Source organism: Scyliorhinus canicula, chromosome 14, assembly GCF_902713615.1.
Source record: "Scyliorhinus canicula chromosome 14, sScyCan1.1, whole genome shotgun sequence".
NCBI lineage: Eukaryota > Metazoa > Chordata > Chondrichthyes > Carcharhiniformes > Scyliorhinidae > Scyliorhinus > Scyliorhinus canicula.
In genome coordinates this window covers 90,191,517-90,216,523 of record NC_052159.1, presented here as the reverse complement: position 1 = coordinate 90,216,523, position 25,007 = coordinate 90,191,517, and the positions used below count along the sequence as shown (strand labels likewise).

General features: G+C 45.4%; 1 protein-coding gene across 7 annotated transcripts in view; it reads right to left on the bottom strand.

Annotated features, from left to right (window-relative positions):
• The window catches only part of fat3a (FAT atypical cadherin 3a), a 963,948-nt gene that overhangs the window by 673,859 nt on the left and 265,082 nt on the right, over nucleotides 1–25,007 (bottom strand). For 4 of the 7 annotated variants that reach the window (XM_038819005.1, XM_038819010.1, XM_038819009.1 and 1 more), the window contains exon 1: nucleotides 21,702–21,898. The exons of 1 other annotated variant lie outside the window; for it this stretch is intronic. In XM_038819005.1, the coding sequence (XP_038674933.1) occupies nucleotides 21,702–21,711 (10 nt within the window). In that variant the 5' untranslated portion in view covers nucleotides 21,712–21,898. Of the gene's footprint in view, nucleotides 1–21,701; nucleotides 21,900–25,007 lie in introns of those variants that run through there. 2 more of the 7 variants (XM_038819006.1, XM_038819008.1) reach the window with 1 other exon arrangement.

Here is a 25,007-nt window from a genome sequence, read left to right as displayed (position 1 = left end):
TCGAAAGGAGGAACACCATGTGCGACTCTCAGGACCTATGTGCTGGGGCAGAAAGAAAACCGCTGCTGGAAAAGGTAGAAATGGAAATTGACAAGGGGAGTCCACTGGAGCTGGGCAAACGAGGAGAAATGATCGACGTGTATTATATATGCATCTACTGACATATTATATACTTATATGGACAGGGAGGTTGACTTCCTTTACAGGGCGAGACAGAGTGATGTGTAAGTCATGACGTATCAATAGGAAAGCCAGCCAGAAAGCTGAATCCTTAGGTTCTGCACGGAGATAATTACAATTAATTATCATATGAGCTGACACTTTTATCATTGAAGAATGCTGATTCAAAAAGGAGTGTGAGAAGAATGAATATTAAGAGAAGCACTTAAGACTATTTTAGAGCATAAAAAAATGAATAAGAGGCCAAATGTTTAGATATTTTTGATTATGTGATCACTAAGAATATCTATCAAGGAGAATTTTCTTTTCCTTATATTTTTCTTACATTTATTGTATTTTCAGGAAACAAACACATATCATATTTTAAATAAACAGCAAAGATATAAAAGTACAAAGTACAAAAGTTATACATAAATCTTCCATCAAAATTGTAATACAAAACTTAAACCACACATAATCTGAACCCCCTAACAGCTGACCGTGTCTAAATCTTTAAAACAAAAGGAGATAAATGGTTTTCACCTCAGGTAGAACCTCATCACTGACCCCCGATGGCATTTTTTTCTCTCCAAGTGCAGGAAATATATTATATCGTCCAACCAGACGGAAGCATTAGACAGTTTGGCAGACCTCCAGCCAAGCAATATTCGCCTCCTCGCCACCAACTAGGCAAAGGTGAGAACATCTGCCGTCTACCGCAGACTGAAATGCCAGAGTCTGAGATCACAAAATATGGCTACTAATGGGCATGGTTCTAGGGCTCCCCGAAGAATCTCCAAAAATAGTCAAAAAAAGAAACCCAGAAAGTAGCAATTTTAGGACAAGACCAAAACATGCGAGTGTGGTTAGCTGGCGCATATGAACAACCAACACACTGGTCTTCCACATCCTGGAAAAACCACTCATCCTTGCCTTGATCCAGTGCGTTCTGTGCAATACTTTAATGTAGAACAGTCTCAGTCAGGTGCAGGGAGAAGTGGAGTTCACCTTGTCGAGGGCTCCAAGCCTCATCAGCAAGTACAGGACACAGTTCCATAGAACATAGAACATAGAACATTACAGCGCAGTACGGGCCCTTCGGCCCTCGATGTTGCGCCGACCTGTGAAACCATCTGAAGCCTATCTGACCTACACTATTCCACTTTCATCCATATGTCTATCCAGTGACCACTTAAATGCCCTTAAAGTTGGCGAGTCTACTACTGTTGCAGGCAGGGCGTTCCACACCCCTACTACTCTCTGAGTAAAGAAACTGCCTCTGACATCTGTCCTATATCTACCACCCCTCAATTTAAAGCTATGTCCCCTCGTGTTGGTCATCACCATCTGAGGAAAAAGACTCACTGTCCACCCTATCTAACCCTCTGACTATCTTATATGTCTCTATTAAGTCACCTCTCAGCCTTCTGCTCTCTAACGAAAACAACCTCAAGTCCCTGAGCCTTTCCTTGTAAGACCTTCCCTCCATACCAGGCAACATCCTAGTAAATCTCCTCTGAACCCTTCCCAAAGCTTTTACATCCTTCCTATAATATGGTGACCAGAACTGCACGTAGTACTCCAGGAGCGGCCGCACCAGAGTTATGTACAGCTGCAGCATGACCTTGTGGCTCCGAAACTCAATCCCCCTACTGATAAAGGCTAGCACACCATATGCCTTCTTAACAGCCCTATTAACCTGGGTGGCAACTTTCAGGGATTTATGTACCTGGATGCCGAGATCTCTCTGTTCATCTACACTACCAAGAATCTTGCCATTAGCCCAGTACTCTGCATTCCTGTTACTCCTTCCAAAGTGAACCACCTCACACTTTTCCGCATTAAACTCCATCTGCCACCTCTCAGCCCAGCTCTGCAGCTTATCTATGTCCCTCTGTATCCTATAACATCCTTCAGCACTATCCACAACTCCACCGACCTTTGTGTCATCTGCAAATTTACTAACCCATCCTTCTACACCCTCTTCCAGGTCATTTATAAAAATGACAAACAGCAGTGACCCCAAAACAGATCCTTGCGGTACACCACTAGTAACTGAACTCCAGGATGAACATTTGCCATCAACCACCACCCTCTGTCTTCTTTCAGCTAGCCAATTACTGATCCAAACCGCTAAATCACCTTCAATCCCATACTTCCTTATTTTCTGCAATAGCCTACCGTGGGGAACCTTATCAAACGCCTTACTGAAATCCATATACACCACATCAACCGCTTTACCCTCATCCACCTGTTTGGTCACCTTCTCAAAAAACTCAATAAGGTTTGTGAGGCATGACCTACCCTTCACAAAACCGTGTTGACTATCGCTAATCAACTTGTTCTTTTCAAGATGATTATAAACCCTATCTCTTATAACCTTTTCCAACATTTTACCCACAACCGAAGTAAGGCTCACAGGTCTATAATTACCAGGGTTGTCTCTACTCCCCTTCTTGAACAAGGGGACAACATTTGCTATCCTCCAGTCTTCCGGCACTATTCCTGTCGACAAAGACGACATAAAGATCAAGGACAAAGGCTCTGCAATCTCCTCCCTGGCTTCCGTCTCCCATTTTCCCCTCACCTCCTCCAGAGGGGCGGGATCAGTTCTAACAATAAGGCAATACAGATCTGGAATAGACCTCTTGTCAGGCTGCGCCAATGAGAAAACCCTCTTCAGCAAAGTGGATGGGACTAAAGGAAAAGAAGGAAAACACCTACTAGAAAAATCTCAGATTTCAAAATACTTAAAGAGGTTAGAATTGGGCAGCTGAAATTTGTCAGCCAGCTCCTCAAAAATGGCAATACTTTTCCCCATACTCGTACACCGCTCCTTGTACCTTCCTCCATTGAGCCTCTGCCTTCCCTGTGGTAAGCAAGTCAAACTCCGCCTGCAGACTCTGGCACTCTTTTAACAACCCCTCCTCGGGGGATTCCGCATACCTCCTGTCCACCCTAAGTATCACCCCCACCAACCTCTCCCTCTCCACCCTGACTGAAATTAGCTCCCCCCGATAACTGTCTTCAGCACCTCCTAGACCACACTCACCGAAACCTCCCCAATATCATTGGTCGCCACATAGCTTTGGATACTCCTCCGAATCCACCCACAGACCTCCTCATCCATCAATAGTCCTATGTCCTGTCTCCACAGAGTGCGTTGGCCTCTGTCATCCCCCAGCCACAACTCCACCCAGTGCGGGGCATGGTCCGAAATAGCAATGGCTGAGTACTCTACCCCCTCCATTCTTGGGGTTAGCGCTCTACTCACCACGAAAAAGTAAATCCCCAAGTATGCCTTGTGAACATGGGAGAAGAAAGAAAACTCCTTCGCCCTTGGCCTAGCGAATCTCCACGGGTCCACTCCCTCCATTTGGTCCATGAACCCCCTCAGGACCTTGGCCGCTGCCAGCCTCTTACCCGATCTAGACCTAGACCGATCCAGTGCCACGTCCAGGACCGTGTTGAAGTCCCCCCCATTTCCAGACTGCTTGACTCCAAATCCGGAATCCTACTCAACATCCGCTTCATGAACCCTGCATCGTCCCAGTTCGGAGCATACACATTCATTAACACCACCCGGGCCCCCTGCAGTTTGCCACTCACCATAATATATCTACCCCCTTTATCCGCCACAATACCCCCTGCCTCAAATGCCACCCGCTTGCTCACCAAGATTGCGACCCCCCTGGTCTTCACATCCAGCCCAGAGTGGAAGACCTGTCCCACCCATCCCTTCCTCAGCCTGGTTTGATCAGAGACCTTCAGATACGTTTCTTGTAGCATGGCTACGTCTGCCTTTAACCCCCTTAAGTGCGAAAACACATGGGCCCTCTTGACCAGCCCATTCAGGCCCCTCACATTCCACGTGATCAGCCTAGTCAGGGGGTTAATTACACCCCCTGCTGACTAGCCACCTCCTTTTTTTTGGCCAGCCACGTGCCCGCGCCTCCCACACACTCCAGCCCCCCAGCCGAAGGCTCCCCGTCCAGACTCTCCCCTTTACTCCGAAAATTGATTCCCCTCCAGTCAGCAAAGCAGCCTCCAGCACCCCCCCCCCAACCTCCCCCACCCGAGTCAAGCGTTCGCTCAACCCCCCCTTCCCTCCCATTGCACTCCCGCAAGTCAGCTGACTCATGCTGACCCCAGCCGCTCCCGCCTCTACCTCCAAATCCCCTGTTGGCTCCCTCTACAGGTCTCCAACCTCTTTCCCCCCCCCACTCAACTAAGTGAGGTAGAGAGAGTCCTCCCCCTACATCCTGTGTGTACAGAGAGAAACAAACTTTGGGTGCTACCCCCAACGTTGAGCGAAGAAACTGCTCTCACTGTCTAGCCTGACCCCATCACCTGTGACGCAGCTCTTCCCAACTGCGACCCAACCCAGAGTGCCCAGGGCACAGGGAGCAACAAAAACAAAAGAGAACACAGGGAGAAAACCCAACATAACACCCCCCCCCCCCAGCCCCCACCACCCCACCAGCATGCCCCAACAACATACTGCAGTCCATTAGTTCGAGTCCAGCTTCTCGTTCTTTATAAAAGTCGACGCCTCATCCGGCGTATCGAAATAATGGTGCCGATCCTAATATGTAACCCACAGCCTCGCCGGTTGTAACAGCCCGAACTTCACCCCTTTGCTGTGGAGGACCGCTTTGGCCCGGTTGAATCCCGCACGCCTCTTGGCCAGCTCTGCATCCCAGTCCTGGTAAATACGGATCTCACAGTTCTCCCACCTGCTACTTCACTCCTTCTTCGTCCATCGCAGGACACACTCCTTATCGGTGAAGCGGTGGAATCTTACCACCATAGCTCTCGGCGGCTCGTTCGCCCTAGGCCTCCTTGCCAGGACTCTTGTGCGCCCCATCCAGCTCCAGGAGCTGCGGGAAAGCCCCAGCGCCCATCAGCGTTCCCAGCATAGTGGTCACATATGCACCAGCATCCGATCCCTTCACACCTTCAGGGAGGCCCAGAATCTGCAGGTTCTGCCTCCTTGACCTGTTTAAGGTCTTCCAGCCTCTCCTGCCATCTTTTGTGCAGAGCCTCGTGCGCCTCCACTAAACGCCAGGCCCAAAATCACATCCTCGTTATCAGAGGCCTTCTGCTGCACCTCCTTGATCGGCATCCCCTGCATCTTCTGGGTCTCCACCAACCTTTCAATCGAAGCCTTCATAGGGGCCAACAACTCTGCCTTTAACTCGGCAAAGCAGCTTCTGAGAAACTCCTGCTGCTCCAGTGACCACTGGGCCCACGCTGCCTGATCCCCACCGGTCGCCATCTTGTTTTTTCGCACCCGTTCTTCTCTCTTCTCCAAAGCCGCTTTTTTGATCGCCCGACTCCTAGTCCACTCCATACAGCGCTGGGAGACCCTCACTGTTTCCTTCCCATGCTGGGAATCGTTGTCCAAGTGCCGCTGGAGCTCTGTAAAAAGGCCCAAAAGTCAGTTATCGGCGGGAGCTGCCGACCATGCAACCTACCTAGGCATTGCCGCAACCGGAAGTCCACTGCAGGATTTTTTTGAATGCTGGCAGCCCAATAGTTCCACAAAAGATTTTGGAGGGCCAAACCTCCCAATCGTCTGTCTCTCTTGATGCAGAGCGCTGCGGGCTCTGGGACATTTACCTGCCCAAATGAAAGCTGAAATCAATTTGTTGACCTTAATTTAAAAATGATTTGGGCAAGAATATTCATTGATACACTGAAAATAAAATAAAAATAAAAATCTGTGAAGACCTTTTGGAACCTATCTGCCGAGGCTGCTCCACCTCTGCAGATCCACCCTGACACTACTGATGAAGCCTGAATAATTTAACTTGTGATTGTGAAGTGAGGCCCAATTATGGGCTCCACGGACCCCCAAAGAGTAGAATCCAAGAGGCGAAACGGCAGTGAACTAAATGGAGTTCCTCCAGCAGGTGAATTCAATGGAAAACACAAATTCTTACCAACGTTTAGTTTATAGCCGGAGAAGGTACCAAATGTAGTGAGGCTGCTTAAGGCTTCTAATTGGTTACCTGCTACTTGTGGGACATTGCAGGCTTATTCTCCTCTGATCCTGTCTCAATGGTCATGTGGAAATTTAGTGCTTTAACGCTTTCTCTCTCCACCAACACTGCCTGACCTGCTAAGTATTTCTAGCATTGTTTGTTTCTTTATTCTTTACTTGGTAGGTGACATGTTCAGGACGCCGAGAGAGGAAGCATACAACAACTTTGTTTATAGTCCTGGAGGCAGTCAATTGGTCCATCATGACTGTGCTTGTTCTCTGCTAGAGCAATGTAATATTAATTGCCTTTCTTCCCTTAGACCTTTACATTCCTTTGATTTAAATACTCAACTTGCTTTCTTTTATAAGATGTAATGGTCGCTAGAGACATTAATTAAAATTTAAGTCACAGAATAATCAATTAATTAAAACTCTAAAAGAGATGGCAGGGCAACTGATGTGTTGCAACTGCAAAATATGGGAGCTCCGTGGACATCCGTGTGATCCAGGGCAAACACATCTGCAGTGATTGTGGGCTGAGGAACCCCAGTGCTCAGGTTTTGGATATCTGCACTGGGCTGAAGAACGTACAATGGGACGGGAGGATCCCAGCGTTTGTTGTTCATAACAGTACCAATTACACAAGTAGAACTAGGAAAGACGTTCTGCTTAGTCAGTATGTGTAGTTACAGGCTAAATTAACAATCAGAACCTTGAAAGGTGGCAATTTCTGGATTATTACCTGAGCCACAAACAAATTGGCATAGTGTAAATAAGATTAGGGATTTGAATGCATGGCACAAAGATTGGTGTGAAAGAAATGGGTTTTGATTCACGGGCCACTGGAACCAACAGTGGGAACAGGACCATTAGTAGGGTCTTCGCCTGAGCTGTGCTGGGACCAGTGACCTGGTGAGTCATATAACCAGAGTGGTAGATAAAGCAGGAAATCAAGGTAGCAATAAGAGTAATAATAACCAGAGCATGGCAGGAAGGGATAGACTGTACAAACTTTTTAGTGTGCCAGCAGATAAGGCTAGAGATAATCAAAATAATAGAAAGGCAGAACACTGAAGGTTTTATCTCTGAATACGCATAGCATTCATAACAAATGAGATAAATGCCAAGTTCAAATAGAAATAAATATGTATGATCTAATAGCCATTACAGAGACAAGGCTACAAAGTGACAAAGGTTGAAATCTGAATATTCAAGAGTATGAGACATTTTGGAAGGACTGGAAGTTACGAAAAGTTGGAGGTGTAGCTTTGTTAATTAAGGCTGACATTATAGAATAGAGAGATGACCTTAGTTCTGATGATTGATGTAGAATCAGTTTGGGTTGAGGTAAGAAATAGCAACGGTAACAAGTCACTTGTGGAAATAGTTTCCAGGACCACGAGCACTAACCTCACTGTCTGACTGGTTATACAGAAATAAATAATCAAGGTCTGTGAGAAAGCTTTGTGGGAATTATCATGGGTGATTTTCATCTGCATTTAGTTGGATGAATTTGATTGGCAAAAGCAGCTTGGAAGATGAGAGCGTGGCAAATTTCTAGATATTAAAGGTCTCAAGAGATATGTATAGGAAAATGGCAATGAGGTAGAAGATTAGCCATGATCTAACTGAATGGTGGAGGAGGCTCAAAAAGCTAAATGGCCTGCTCCTGCTCCTAAGTTCCTAGGCGTTCATAAGAGTGCTTTCAGGATAGTTTCATAGAAAAGCACATTCTGGAGCCAACCAGACAGCAGGCAATTCTAGATCTGGAAATATTCAATGAGGCTACATTGATCAATAACCTCATAGTAAAGTTGCCCCTAGGTAGCAGTGATCATAACATGGTTGAAACTTGCATTCAGCCCAGGGTAAAAAAAATAGGTCTAAAACTAGTGTTTTAAACTTGAATAAAGGAAATTGAAGTTTGAAAAAAAGAACTGGCTAAATTGACTTGGGAAATTAGGCGAATGGTTAAGTCATTAGAGATGCAATGGCAAACATTAAGGAGATATTTCAGAACACTCAGGAAATGTACATTCCAGTGACAAAGAAAGACCCAAGAGGAAGGGCACATTATCCATGGTTAAATAAGGATGTTAAAGATCCCAGACCAGATCCCAACAGTGGCTCAGATACTGGATATAAACCCCAGTATTATGGTTTATTTGTAAGACTGTATGGAAAGAATGATTCCCTCCAGGAGTGACTGCATGAAAAAATAGGGCTTTGGTATTTCAAAAACAAACCTTTATTATGAAAACAACATTAAACTTTTTTACTTCACACCCGAAAAGAACAATTTACAATTACCCCTTAACACTATTAATCCGGGATTTGTGAAGGGCAGGCACTTGACGTCACTTGACTTGATGGCAGCACGGTAGCACAAGTGATTAGCACTGTGGCTTCACAGCACCAGGGTCCCAGGTTCGATTCCCTGCTGGGTCACTGTCTGTGCGGAGTCTGCACGTTTTCTCCGTGTCAGCATGGGTTTCCTCTGGGTGCTCCGGTTTCCACAGTCCAAAGACGTGCAAGTTAAGTGGATTGGCCATGGTAAATTGCCGTTAGTGGCCAAAAAAGGTTAGGAGGGGTTATTGGGTTACGGGGATAGGGCTTAAGTGGGTCGGTGCAGACTCGATGGGCCGAATGGCCTCCTTCAGCACTGTATGTTCTATGCTCTATAATATTAGACGGCTTCTTAATGTTATAATGTTGCCAGCTGAGGGGTGTGAGGCTGAGGTGGTAGTAGCCATCGACACGAAGAAGGCTTTCGACCAGGTGGAGTGGACATACTTACGGGATTTTTAGGCAGGTCAGGGTTCGGGCAGGGATTTGTGGACTGGGTCTGGCTGTTATATCAGGCCCGGTGGCAAATGTGAGAACCAATCGAGCCCGGTCAGAATATGTTAATCGCGGGAGAGGGACAAGGCAGGGATGTCCGCTCTCCCCATTACTGTTTGCCATGGCCATAGAGCCTTAAGCAATGGCCTTATAGCATCGAGTGCGTTGCGGGGGATAGTGAGGGGAGGGTTGTAGCACGGCAGCTCCACAAGTTAAATCTGGGCAAACCGGTCAACCAAATGAATAGGGATTTCCACAGATGGGACATGCTCCTGCTGACGCTAGCGGGAAGGGACCAGACGGTGAAGATGACAGTCCTCCCAAGACTCCTTTTCTTTTCTCAATGCCTTCCGATTTTTGTTCAAAGGCTTTTTTTAGAAAAATAACGTGACGATTACAGGTTGTGTGGGCGGGGAAAACACTAAGAGTAAAGATGGCACTCCTGGAGCGGGGTCGCGAAGAGGGGGGCCTGCCCTCCCGAGCTTTATTAATTATTACTGGGCGGCCAACATATCGATGATCAGGAAGTGGGTAGTGGGGGAGGGGTCAGCCTGGGAGCATGTGGAAGTGGCATCCTGCAAGGGTACGAGTTTGGAGGCTTTAGTAACGGCACCCCTGCCGTTCTCGCTGGCTTGGTACTCTACAAGCCCTGTGGTGGTGGCAGCCCCAAGGGTGTGGGGGCAATGGAGGCAGCACATGGGATTGGAGGGGGCTTCAGTGTGGTCTCCGAATTGTAACAATCACTGGTTTGTCCCGGGAGGGCTGGATGGGGGCTTCAGGAAGTGGCAGCAGGCAGGGATCAAGAGATTTGGTGATTCATTTATCCAGGAGGGCTTTCCGACCTTGAAGGCACAAGAGGAGGAGTTTGAGCTACCGGGCGGGAATGGGTTTCAATACCTTCAGGTCCGGGACTTTGTACGAAGGCAGGTTCCAAACTTCCCTCGCCTCCTCCTGAGGGGACTACCGGACAAGGTGATGTCAAAAACTGGTGTTGGAAAGGGGATGATTTCGGACATATACAAGGAGTTGATGGAGTGGGAGGGGGCCCCGATCAGGGAGGTGAAGCGGAAGTGGGAAGAGAGCTGGAAATGGAAAAGTGGGAAAAAGCCTTGAAGAGAGTCAATTCATCCTCGTCCTGTGCCAGACTTAGCCTGATCCATTTTAAAGTGGTCCACAGGCTACATGACAGTATCCCCGATGAGCAGGTTCTTGTTTAAGAAATGTTAATGTGTTAAACTGTGAAAATTACAAATGCTTCAATAAAATATTTTCTAATAACTATTAATCAATTTCCCATTAAACAAGAAAAGAAACATACAGCTCTCAATATATCTTGAAATGTAATACTTGCTTTATAAAACAGATTTGGGTCCTGTTGGAACCCCTTCAGACTCTGGCTGGTTCACCTGCCGTTTTTCAGCTTCTTCCTTGTCCCCAGATGAAACTGCTCTGCTTTACATGTTAATATTCTTTTATAAGTATCCTACTGTGAGAGAATTGAGGACTCGGGCTCAGGCAGATCAGAGTGCAGCTCCTCTCTCTCTCTCAAAGCTTCTCCAAATCTTCCTGATTCTCTGCATTTCTGGGCTCCACCCAGTAATTACCTCATTTCCCCCCCCCCCCCCCCCCTCCCCCCCAAGCTGAAAAACAAATTATCTCTGCAGGCTGCAAAAGTCCAGCAACTCCCCAGAGATTTCCCCAGTCGAAACGTACAACTCTGGTCAATTTCACCTGCTCTTTCCGAGAAGCAAATCAAAAGCCTTTTTTAAAAACATGACCACTGCAGTCAAACACACTATAACCCAAGCTTTTAACCCTTAAATTGTCCCAATATTTAGAAGCCAATATTCCCAAAATCCTCCACTCATCATAGTTCAAATTGAAATAAAAGCTTAGAATTCAATGCGGATTAGAAGGTCAGAAGATTGGACAGCATGGGAAAACTTTCTCTACCCTTCCTCCCACCACACCCTTTACTCTCCTCCCAAACCACATTTACTCACATCCCCAAACTCTGCTTATTCCCCCCTTCTGCCCTCTACCCCTACCCCCCTCTCCCCATACCCTTTCAAACCCTCTCCTCCTAATTCTTTTGCCCTCTACATCATCTCCTATTCCTTTCCCCTCTAAAGCTCTTTCTTTCCCCCTTCCCCCACCAACTGATGACATCTTCCCAGACCCAGCAACCAAAATGAATTAAGAACTGATGGGATCAGGTGGTGCTATCAAGCCTGCCCTGTATAGCGGAACAATTTTTTGAACGAAATGAAAAACTGAGTAAATCATATTATTTACTTATTTCCATTAAATTATTTGCTTTTTCTTTGTTTTGTTTGTATTATTGCAAAAAAAAAATTGTTCTTATATTTGCAGTAATTCTTGTTCTGTACTGTTCCTGCTTTGCTTTATTTGTTGCGTTATTTGTAATAAAAATTAAAAACCTAATGAAAATATATTTTTTAAAGTAATTTCCTTGTATTTGTTCAGGTCGGATTAGATGAGTAAAAGATAGGTAGAAATATTCTACAGGTATTTAAAAAAGGAAAACAGTAACTGAGGTGAGTGCGACTGCTCTAGAGAGTAAGCCTGGGGAAGTCAGAATGGAAAATAAAGGAAAGGCCAGATGGATTGAACAGGTATTTTGTATCTGACTTTACTGTAAAAAGACAATTAAAATCTTAGAAATACTTGTAAATCAAGAGGAGAAAGACAGCAAGGAACTCAAAACAATTACAATCACCAGGCAAAAGGTTGCTGAGAAAATTCTTAGAACCAAAAGCTGTCAAGTTCCCAGGTTCTGACAGACTTAATTCTAGGGTCTTAAAAAATGTGTTTGCTGAGATAGTAGCATGCGTTGGATTCGATTTTCCAAAATTCCCTAGATGATGGTGAATATCAACAGATGGAAAACAGCAAATGTAACTCCTTTATTCAAGAAAGGAGTGAGAAAGAGAAACTACAGACTGAACATCTGTCACAGGAAAAATGCAGGAAACTACTGAAGTTACAGCAGGGCATTCAGAAAATCTCAATGCAATCAAGCAGACTCAACACGGTTTTATGAGAGAGAAATTGTGTTCGGCTAATTTGGTAGAGTTCTTGACAAAGTAACAAGCAACATGGATAAAGGGGAACCTGGAGATGTACTTGAATTTCAAGAAGACATTTGACAACAAAGTGCAACAAAATATGAGCACATGGTGTAGGGGGTAACCTTTACATGGATATAAGTTTGGTTAGCTGGCAGGAAGCAGAGAGAAGGGATAAATGTTTCAGTTTTGGCTTGGCAAGCTGTAACTAGTGGACCATGTCAGGGGATTAGTGCTGGGGCCACATATTTATAAACTATATCAAAGACGTGGCTGAATGGACTGAAGATATAGTTGCTAATTTTGCTGATGGTGCAAAGATCAGTTGGAAAGCAAGTTGTGAAGTTGTGAAGGGGCTGGTTTAGCACAGTGGGCTAAGCAGCTGGCTTGTAATACAGAACCAGACAGCAGTGTGGGTTCGATTCTTGTACTGGCCTCCCTGAACAGATGCAGGAATGTGGCGACTATGAGCTTCTCACAGTAACTTCATTGAAGCCTACTTGTGACAATAAGCGATTATTAGAGGACATCAGGGCAGAATTTTCCCAAAATTGCACTGAGTGCTAGATCAGGCAAGAATGGCTGTGTGCAACTAACTGGCTTCACGGACACTTTTTCTTGCCTGATTAAATGGCAATTTCAGAGTACTGGTGAGGATCACACAGCCAGCCGCAAGGGCAGGGCCCAAAGACATCGGCAAAACCAGGATTCTGAAATTGGGGCACCCTTTTAACTGACCAATTGGGACCTGGCCCGGGGGGAGGGGGGAGGGGATGTGTATCATGTCAAACTGAGATCTTACAAATTCCATTTTTGGACACTTGTGAGATTTAGTGTCCATTACACCCATGGTCAACAGGGCTGCTAAATTGCAGCCAAAGAGCTCGAAAAGTGATCTAGATAGGTTAAGTGAGTGGGCAAAGTATATTATGAACTTTTCCACTTTGGCAGGAAAAATAGAAAATCAACATGTTATCCGGAATTCTCCGGTTGCCGGGATTCACTTTTCCCGTTGGCAGTGCAACCCCGCCAGTGGGTTTTGCAGCAGCGTGGGGTGGTTTCAATGGGAAATCATATTGACAAGCTGCGGGAGGATAGAATCCCAACACCAGCGAACGGCATGTGACCAGAAATACACGGCTGGGGGATCGGAGAATCCCGCCCTACATGTAGAGTACCATGGAGAATCTTGTTATCTTTATTTAAGGAAGGTGTTCAGAGAAGGTTTACACAACGGATTTCTGGAATGAAGGAGTTATCTTGTGAGGAAAGTTTGAACAGGTTGGAGTTTCAAAGAATGAGATGTCATCTTATTGAAATATTTAAGACCCTGATGGAACGTGATGGGATGGATGCTGAAACAATCCTTGTGGAAACCATAACTAGAGGACTCAGTTTAAAAATATAAAGGGCGGGATTCAGAGGCTGAAGGCAAAATCCAACAGCCATGTTGCGCCCCATTTGGACATGATGCAGCCAGGAAATCTCATGAGAGGCCCCTCGAGGGATTTACCCAGCTCGCCATGCCTCACGAGATCTTACGGGATCTCGCGAGAGGTCGTGATTTGGGTCCCACCCATATTTGGCAAACCTGCATATTGAAGTGAGCAGCTAGTCTCACTTTAACATTCACTCGCCTGATCTACCCAAGGTGTTGGGTTTGAATCCCTTCGCCTCAGAGACGCCCAGCGAATTCCGGTAAATACTGGACTCGACAAATGGGACCAGGTGGAATGGCACTTAGTTGGACCTCCCACGGGATCGGAGGCACCTGGGTAGTTGGGCTCCAGGCAGCATGTTAACCTGGCCACCCCGGATGCTACCCTGGCATTGGCACCCTGACAGTGCCACCTGGCACTGCTACCTGGGTGCCACCTTGGCAGTACTAGGCTGACAATAACACTACCAGGTGCCAAGGTGCCCGGGTGGCATTCTGCCCACGCCGGGGATCAGGCCCGTTAGTTCCCTGTCGTTATTAGGTGGGGTGCTTGATTATACCTTATAGGTGAGTTGGGGTATTGGGAGGGTCCAGGGTTATGTTTTGGGGGGTGGCGCCATTTCTATATGGCGCCCCAATCTCTTCCTGTTCTGCCGAGCAGAGCTGCTCAATGCAGGAAATGAGACTAATTGAGGCCTCAGAGGTTCCCCGCTGTGGTCCCAAAATAAAACAGAGTCCCGTTAGCATGGTTTGTCTCGGTGCTGCCAGCGCCAGGAAGTTCACGGCTATATGTGTTCAACACGGGGCTCTATTTAATTTCCGTTAAATCACGCCTTTTGCGCTCCCACCAATGGAGAATTGGTACATTTTCACGTTGCTGCTCGGAGTGCCGTGGAGGTACAATTCCATCCATGCAAATAGGCAAGTACGCCATCACACCCCACTCAAGTTCCTTTTCCCCAGGTGAGTGATTCGCTGAGGTCGGGATTCCCATTGTAAGCTGGAGCAGCTTTTCAGCCCTCAACTCAACCCAGGCAAGAAGATGGCAGCGAGAAGAACTGCACCACGCTTTCTTGATGCAGACATCCACAGGATATTGGACACAGTTGAGGGAAGGAGGGATGCCCTCTTATCCAGGAAGGGGCAGAGACAGCAGCCAGCTGTAATTCATCAAGCCTGGGATGAGGTGGAGACAGCCTCACCAAGAGGACCAGCATACAATAAAGGAAGAGGATTAACAATCTCCTTTGAGCTGCAAGTACGACCCACAGATGTTTGAGGTCGTAACAAAGATGATTGATGAAGGTAGGGCAGTAGATGTTGTCTACATGGCATCACTCCTATCCTTGACCCGACATCTGCCTCCAAACCTTATATGCTAGTAACCCTCCACCTACCAGCATGTCTCTCAGAACCTATCCTCCAGGAACACCCAACACATGCCCTGTCCTCTTTACCAGGAGCCTTGCTCACATACGTCATCAGCTATAATTCACGACCCCCCCCCCAATGAAACCGGGAGCGTCTCAAAAAAACAAAGCAAAGTACGGTACAGGAGCAGGCCTCATCGGCCCTCCAACCCTACACCTACCATGCTGCCTGTCGAACCTAAAACCGACTACACTGCCGGGGTCCATATCCCTCTATTCCCATGCTATTCGTGCATTTGCAAAGACATCCCTTAATCGTTACTAACGTACCTGCTTCCGTCAATTCCTCCAGCAGCAAGTTCCAGGCACCCATTACCCTCAAACATCCGTTTGCACATCTCCTCTGAACCTTGCCCCTCACACCTTGAATCTATGTCCCCTAGTACTTGACTCTTCCACCCTGGGAAAAAGTTTCTGACTATCTACTTTGTCAATGCCTCTCATAATTTTGTGGATTTCTATCAGGTCATCTTTCAACCCCCATTGTTCCAGTGAGAACAAATAGAGCTTATCCAACCTCTCCTCATAGCTAATGCCCTCCATTCCAGGCAACATCCTGGTAAACCTTTTCTGTACCCTCTCCAAAGCCTCCACATCCTTCTGGTAGTGTGGCAACCAGAATTGAACACTATATCCAAATGTGGCCTATTTAAGGTTCTATACAGCTGCAGCATTACATACTTGGAACATAGAGTGCAGAAGGAGGCCATTCGGCCCATCAGGTCTGCACCGACCCACTTAAGCCCTCACTTCCACCATATCCCTGTAACCCCATAACCCCTCCTAACCTTTTTTGGTCAGGAAGGGCAATTTATCATGGCCAATCCACCTACCCTGCACACGTCTTTGGATTGTGGGAGGAAACTTGAGCACCCGGAGGAAACCCACGCTGACACGGAGAGAATGTGCAGACTCCACACAGACAGTGACCCAAGCAGGAATCAAACCTGGATCCCTGACAATGTGAAGCCACTTGTGCTACCGTGTTGCCCAAAGATTACTTGCCAATTTTCATATCTTCTCCCCCTGCATTGCCACTTTCAGTGACCTGTGGACCTGTACACCCAGATCCCTCTGCCTATCAATACTCTTAAGGGTACTGCCATTTACTGAATATTTCCCACATTAGACCTTCCAAAATATATTACCTCACATTTTTCCGGATTAAACTCCATCTGCCAGCTCTCCGCCCAAGTCTCCAACCGATCTATATCCTGCTGTGTCATCTGAAACTTTAATCAGACTAGTTACATTTTTCTCCAAATCATTTATATATCCTAAAAACAGCAAAGGTCCCAGCAGTAATCCCTACGGAACACCACTTGTACAGCCCTCTATTCAGAAAAACACCCTTCCACTGGTACCCTCTGTCTTCTATGACTCAGCCAGTTCTTTCCAGCTCACCTCCTGTACCAGTCTGCTATGAGGGACCTTGTCAAAAGCCTTACTGAAGTCCATGTAGACAACATCTACTGCCCTACCTTCATCAATTATCTTTGTCACTTCCTCGAAAAACTTGATCAAGTTAGTGAGTCATGGAGTGGCATGGTGCCAGTGGTTAGCACTGCTGCCTATGGCTCCGAGGACCTGGGTTCGATCCTGGCCCCGGGATTGATTGCTTGGAGTTTGCACATTCTCCCCACGTCTGCGTGGGTTTCTCCCCCACAACCCAAAGATGTGCAGGTTGTCCTTTAGAGGGATACGGCACTAGGAAGTGCTGAGGGTTTTGGCCAAGGGTGGTATCATGACCGGTACAGGCTTGGAGAGCCGAAGGGCCTGTTTCTATGCTGTATTGTTCTTTGTTAGGTGGACTGTCCATATAAATTGCCCCATAATTGGTAAAAAAAATAATTGGGTACTCTATAATTTAAACAGACATGGCTAATTGATCGTAAATCAACTGCACGTTCAGGGAACGTCACCCCTTCCTGCTAATGAAGGGCCGATGTTCTGAGGGCACATGCATGCCATTAATAAACACTTGAACCTGGAACATGTCAGTTGCTTCGGCATCCTGGTTCAAATGGATATAGATAGCTGCCCAGGCACAGGGCATCTCGGATGCACCTGTGCATAGGCGTTTGTGTAATCCTTCACAAGTCCCTGCTCGAGCCCTGGAATGAACCAGATGTATGCAAGTTGAGGCTAGCCATCAACTTGGCAGCGCAGGCGTCTTTCTCCTGGCTCTCACGGTGTCATCTGTACAACTGCATCGTGATCGCCTTGGTGAGGCAGAGTTAATGGTAGCACATGCAGTCCAACAGCTCCTTAAAGGACAAGTGCTGATGGTATAAATGTAGCCTGATGAAGGCGCCGCCTTCATACCGCCTCCTCGGCCTGGTGGTTGGCCGGCACTGGAGCCTCACTGACTGCACTTGCTGTTCTGGGGCAGACTCCTGGGGCACGCTCTCGCCACCATGCAGCCACTATAGCAGCAGCGTCCAGGTAGATTGTTAGCATGACAGGCTGAGTTCCAAATTCCATTTGTGTATGCGGAGTTGGAGGAGAGACAGACTGAGAGCAAGGTGATGCTTCCCTTGACCATTCAAACCCTGCAAATTACATGGTCATCTTGAGTTTGACTGCTCAGTTACTGTCAATATTTCCCCCCACCCCCCACTCCCACACTCATACCATGTGATACCAATGGAGTGCAGTTAACCTGTAGGGCCTGGAGAATATGTCTGATCCTTACGAATCCTCACTGGTGAGACTGTTAATCTAAGAAGGGCTGTTTGCGAGGGAGGGTTCCAGTGTCCTTTGTGTGGGGTTAACTCTGCTAATCTCCTGCTTCCTCTACTGTGGGGATGTGCATCTAAGGAGTGGAATTAGGAGTCCAAACACCTGGTGAGATTCAGTGTGGCCAAGCCCATCCTCTGATTATACCGTGGATACATGAGGGTTTCCAAATGGGCGGGGTAAATGGATATCTACATGATCAGGTACCTCAGAGCATTTCAAGGATTCTGGCAGCAATCAATCAGGAGTCGGAGAGTAACACCTAACTGGGTGAGTTGCTAGTCTTTTGCTGCAGCAATGGGAGTTTCAGCCACAGCATCCTGATCCCGAGGGGGACATCCCGAATCCACACCCTTGCCAATAGTCCCAGAACTCCAGGCATACATCCCCAGTAAATCCGAAGACAATGAAAAAAGATACGGCTTGCTCCCTCTCAAAGGCCAACGCACCAGGATCCTATTTCTAACTAATTGCACCAAATTGCGCTTGCATGACTCTCAGCTGGGAGGGCTGGAGCATAATGGGGGTGAGGTGGAGATTCAGGCTTCCAACCCATTAGTCGCATTCAAATTGATGCATATGAGCTGTTTGCATCTTCCCACCGGCACGGGGTGGGAAGACAGCTATGGCCAGCAGGGTGGGACTGGAGACAGAGTTTATGCCCGCCGCTGATCTCGTTTTGGGCCAGTGCAGGACTCTCCGCCAATTTGGGATTCACACTCTTAGCGGTGGAGAGCAGAAAATCCCACTCAAAGGCTCCCCCATTTAAGGCAGAGCTGAGCATAATTTTCTCTCTCTCGGGGGATGGTGGGTCTGTGGAATTCTCTTCCCCAGAAAGTGGTGGATGCAGGATCGTTGGATGTTTTTAAGGCAGCGGTAGATAGATTCTTGACTAACAAGGAAGTCAAAGGGTATTGGAGGTAGGCACAAAGTGAAATTGAGGGCACAGTCAGATCACCATGATCCTATCAAAAGGCAGAGCAGCCTTGAGGGGCCGACTAGCCTACTCCTGCTCCTAATTCACATGTACAAGTGTACACATCCTTCAGAATCCTTCCATCAAGCATCTATTCCCATCCCTCCTAAAATGCACTCAAATTTTGTCAGATTAAATTATATCTTAGCCTACTTTATTATTGCATAGGAGCTGTCTTTTCTAACAGGAACATATGCAGATTTCTACTTATGTTCATTTGTTGATGATTTGAAAAAAAAAATGAACAGCATAAAGTATGCAGAGGGATCCTAGTGAATGCATGTTATGGCATGACATTGAAATCTTTCTTCACTATTTTAATTGCGTTAACTCCCCTAAAATAGTAACAAAAGGAATTTTGAGCAAATATGCTATCCCATCATGCATTAGCATCCTTAGGTTTCAGTTTGGGCACCTGCTTTCACCCTCAAATAGCTACTGATCTTTGAGGTCATACTGGATCAAATGGAAACCTAACTGTAAGTTTAACACATCTGGTTTTGTGCATGAACGGGCAGGAAAAATTGTTAGGTTCCAGGTAATGTGGGAATACGGTTGCTAAACTCCCAGGGTGGCACAACTTAATATAACAAGCTGTGTAAACAAAAAAGTAAGTTTGTGTTTTTCTTTGCTTTTTTTCTTTGACAATTGTTAATTTTTCAGAGAAGGTATGCTTTTGACAGAGGGAAAACAAATGTATAGGTTTTTTAAATTATAGCATGCGATGAAATCAACATATCAGTGATGTCCAACCCTAACAATTGGTTCCAGACAGAATAATTCCATAGGCAATTTTAAACAAACTGAGCATAATTTACAGTGACACATACAACCCTCTCAAATCTGACAAACTGTGGATGATATCTGTAATTGGAAACGGTTACATGACATGGTTCAACAACATACACCTGCCTATTCTTGGAAATCGTCTGCCAACATTAGGCAAGGATTCAAGCAATGGACAACCTTCTGTTACTCTGGCCTCCTGAGCTACCATACCATGCAATGCATTATTATGGTGTTAATTCCAGTTTAGACAGCAGTCTATGCATTTAGTTAATAGTTCATTTTTAAATTATCCCTTGAAAGACAATATCGCTTTCCACTATAAGGAGCTTTACCATCAACTTATATAATATTAAGTCACCCAAATGCTCAAAATAAGTGTGCTGATATCGCAAGCAAGTGTAATATTTGGGGACAGAGACATCATGCAATATAGCCAAGATAGAGAAGAAACAAGTGGGCAACATTTTGCAAGGGCTGCACAAGAAACATTGGCCATACATTGAAAGAGTCCACCGGGTATCTGCTGCGTACCATACAATGCTTCACTTTTCAAAATAGTGCATTAATTATTTAAAACTTCAAAAGTTATGCAATTTGAATTGGAAATGCATGCTTGTATCAAAATAGAACTATTACGATTAATAAGGAATTGCCAAGTTTCTTTACCTTTTGCTTTTAAGTATTACAACAAGAGGCTGATATTTTCTTCCTAACAACAAATGATTAACCACGATTACAGGAATCCCAATCCTGATCTTATGTTCCACTTGAAAAATTATACAATCACAGTAAATTGATATGACCAACTTATCACAACAGAGGCAAAATAAAAATCTCATTTATTTTCTATGTGTTATAGAATTCTGCATTGTTTCTCAAATAAAAAAACGTTAAAGTTTTAATAAATTAAGTGTTTTCCTTGGTACAGTTGTGCCATTAATTTAAGCCGACATCTGCTTTTAGCTGGGAGTATGAATTAGAAATGACCTCATGAAAACTAGTATCTTCAAACAGCAGTATTACACTTGATTGTAGCATTGTATGAAGTAAATCTGCAGTCGTCTCCCCAATTCATTGGCTTATCCTTGCTTTACTGAGGTACACAGTACTAAAATCGAATAAAATAAATTAACATCCGAGATGTTCCCTCGTTTGAACTTCTCCCACCCTGCCAACCAATTTTAAAGATGACCTGAAAGAGCAGTAAAATGGTCCTCAAATTATATGAACAAATCCTACCTTAAAAAGGACTGAAATAGAGAAGCGCACACAAATAGTTGCTCATATCTGTTGTGAGCTTTCTCTAAAGTCTCCACTGACAATCCAAAAACATAAGGCACAAGAACTCCAGCCTGCCTGCTCCATTATATTGCATTGCAGCCGCTACCACGGTAACAGGAAAAAGCCAGGCAGCTGCCAAGATTAGTTCTTTAGACTTCAAGGAGTCCAAATTCAGGAGAGAGAGAAAAAAAAGACATGTAGATATTCAGTGCAAGCTCTTGGTGCTGTCCGTTCGCCTGAGGCTACACAAGTCACTGCTGAGCTCCAGTTTTTCAACTTTAAAATGTGCAGTTTGCAACAGAGAGAAAGAATTCAATCTCCCCAGATAAGAAACCAAACGGATGTGCTTGAAAAAAGGGTGTGTATGGGGAGGGGGAGGGAGGTAAGGGGAGTAGTGTGATGTGACATACATATGGAATGAGCATTAGAACAATACTGGCAGACCAGCCAGCCAACAGCACTCTGGCCAGCTGCATTCATAAAATGAGCCTCACAGCGCTGGCAGCGAGAAAAAAAAAGTTACCAAGGTCAAATAACCAAAAAGACAAAAGGATTCTGTCCCACATTCTAAATAAAAACTCACCAGAGCTTTGCCACATGGACAGAAGCTGCTCACATTCATAAAGATTAGCAGAGTTTGTCTACTGGACTGCGTTGCCTCACAGCTTTAAGGTTTTACTGCTGAGCATTTAAGTCCCAGGAGTTTTCAATTCCAGTTGGGCCCAATTAACACCATGCCTAGCCACCCCCTCCTGGCTATCTTCTTTTCATGAACAATATATTTCACCTCCCTGCCCTGACAAAACAAAGCTATCTTAAGCTTATTATACTGCCAACCAATATTAATTCGGAAGACACTAATTTCACTGTTTTAGCATTGTTCTGAAACTTAAATTGAAGAACAGTACGGTAAAAATTGAGGTGATTTATGATACTAAACCTTCCAATGCATACATAAAGAGCTGTAACATACCTTTAACCATTCTTAACCCGCAGGATAAACCACATTCACTTTCACTGTGAGGAAGGAAAGCAACCAATAAGTGCAATAGAATCTTTGTCACGCAGGATCTATGTGCAAAATGTAACCAGGGGACCACGAGGGTTAAATTAACAAGTCTTATTAGGCAACGCAGCCTAAGGGCATGTTCAAATAAATTCCCCTCCCCCTTTCCAATACAACCAGTGCTCTTGCTAGCAGCTTTAACATTCCCTGAAACCCATAATGAGCATCAACCACAGTCTGTTCAGCAGAGCTTGTTAAAGACAGTAACTGGTAGCGAATGGCCAGATATTTGAATGCGACAGGATGGGAAGCCACGTAGCTCCTCCTTCAAGGCATGCTTTGAGATTACACTGGAATATCGATGTTCTCAGTCAATTTATCAATGCGACTGTACTGTTGTTTTATACTAACTTGTACCCAGATCCTTATGAAGTGAAGCAGTAGAAAAAAAATAGATGGTTATCTACTGCGACAGAGCTCCAGAAAAGAGAACATTAAAGAAACACTGTATTAGAATTGACAATAAAGATGACTGCATATGTGTACCATACTAGGGAACTCGGTGTGAAAGAAAGGTTTATAATTAAAGTAAAGCCAATCTGGTATAAGCGCTCCATGACAGGTAATCCTTCTAGTGAGCAAGCCCTTCATAAATCATGAGTGCTTTAATGCACATGCTGTGAATGTGCGCATGTTTGTGTGTGTGTGTGCGCGCAGCCTATGAGACAGGGCATGAGGAAAACACAAAAAAAAACTCTTGTCCCCACGCTCCACGCTCTCTCCACAGCCCCCAACCTAAATGTCCCACTGGTATTCCATTGTTCTTTCCCTATTGATTTTGTTGCAAAATGCAAAGGAATTTTAGTCCTCTACTCATGTTTTTTTGTGAACAATTTAGTGAATTTAAAGGTAAAGATGGAGGCAAAAAAAAATCAAAATTGTTACATTTTGGAAGATCTATTGTATAGGCTTTACAATTCTATTTTTAAAAACTACAGATATACATTCCTACAGCAATTACTCATAATATCTCAATCTCTATGGCAACATTTTAAGCGATTCAACATTGTTATCACAATCATTCAAACTCCCCGTGGCTCAATTCAAAGCTTATAATTAGAAACGCTCAAATTAGTGAACACATATACACTGAACTTGAACATTAAAAATGTTTTTCTGATGCCTATATTTCTCCAAGTCTCAACGCGACACGGTGTTTGCATGAACAGTAGAGAACTTACACGTTTAAACTGCTAGCGGAACAGAATGGTGAAACAGCATTATACGCAGAAATCTGTAGTATGAGGACCTTGGGATGTTTCAGGAGCTGTGAAATTACCAACATCCTCTCAATTCTTTCAACACTATACAATGGTCCAGAAAATCAACCATACCAATTTTTGGCTGTGCTGGGGGTGTGGGGCACATTCCGTGCCACCACAGTGGTGAAGCCCAAGGCTCCTCAGATAATAAGCCTTGGACTTCATTGGATCCAACATGGTGTCACAGGGAGATGCTGTGGGGAGGCTGGGGCGTTCAGGAGCTGCAATTGAAACAGTTACCTTCTAAGTTTCATAGGATTTCTTCTCATAATGTAGTATAGTGTCTCCAATGATTCTCATGAACTGCACATATCACTAGGTTCAAATGCCCAAGAACTAAACAAAGGTACATTTTTACCTCATGAAATGTTTAGAAACATTATATGGTGCTGCAGCTGAATGATATGACTGGATGGTTGTGAATGCCATACTATTTTTATAAACTGAACATTTTTGTCTCTATTTCCTTTTTACTCTTGAAAATATAATTATGCGTTCTGCAATATACTCAACTTTAGCGAAAAATATGTAGTTTTTAATGTATTGAGGTATGATCAACAAGGCAATCCATCCATCCATAATAACCATAGTCCATGAGAGGTTGTAGGCATCTCTCCCTTTTTAGTGCAATTTGGAACGCTGCTGTCATTCCTGCTTCCATCCAGCCCCTGATGTTATCCAAGCATCAAATCCTTCCATGGCCTGGCCTGTCTTTTCTTGATGCTTCACATTCTATTCAACACCAGACTCCCACCTCATCCATACTTTCTCAATTTCAATTTCTTCACCTCATTTTTCTAACAACAGTGTAATTATTTTAAAGACCCAGACCAAGATCTGCACAGGACACCGCCTACACCTCAGAACCCCCAGAGACCCCACAACTAAACAGTCCACACACCCCCAAGGTATTCCCTATCCACAGTCCCTCACTTACATGGAGTTCCCCACCTTCCCTTCACCGAGTCCCACCTGATTGGACCAGCTCCAATATTACAGTCTGACTAATGTCTGAATCCCCCCCAAAATGTCCAACCCTGCACCCCCCAGATGTCCGAAACCTCAACCCCGATTCTCCACAGCCCCCCCGATGTCCAACTCCCTAGACTCCTATGTTTGGATCCCCCACTCCTCTGATGTTCAACCCATGTCCGAATTCCCCCATTCCCCGATGTCCAAATCCACGACTCCCCTGATGTCCGACTCCCCTGATGTCCAACTCCCCGCCGCCCCAATGTCTAACTCCCCACACACTACTGCCAAACACCCCACTCCCCTGATGTCCAACTCCCTGTCGCCCCTATGTCCAACTCTCTGCTGCCCTGATGTCCAACTCCCCATACCCCACTGTCTGAACTCCCCACTTCCCTGATGTCCAGACAACCCCTTCCCACCTGAGATCTAATTCCCCACCCCCAGACACCCCTTCCTAACCGAGATCTAATTCCTCACCCCCCGATATCTGAGCTTAACCATCCCCCCAATGTCCCAATCGCCCACACCACCTGCTGGATATCTAACTATCCACCACCACCAATGTTCAATAACAGCTCCCTGATGTCTAAACCCCTCATCCCCCCCCCCCCCCCCCCCCCCCCCCCCACAATGTCCAACGACCCACCCCACTTAATGTCCGCCACTGATTGCCATTCCGGGGAAGTTACGGCCCATTGTTTATTCAGGAACTGCTGTAAAGTTGTGATATTTCATATATTACACAAGTAAGCTTGATGGTTAGTCAGATAAAAGTTAAAACTGTATTTAGAGGCAGTGCTGCAATAGCAGCTGCTGGCCTGGGGAGGATCTAGAGTCCAGCATTCTGCTCTATTTTTGAATATGTGCACACTAATATGGAAGCTAGAGGACACTCAATGGATGCTTACAGAAAATCACTTTTATCCTAAAGGTGGCATGAAGGTCAGTTATTAAAACAAACATTCAAGCACAGAAA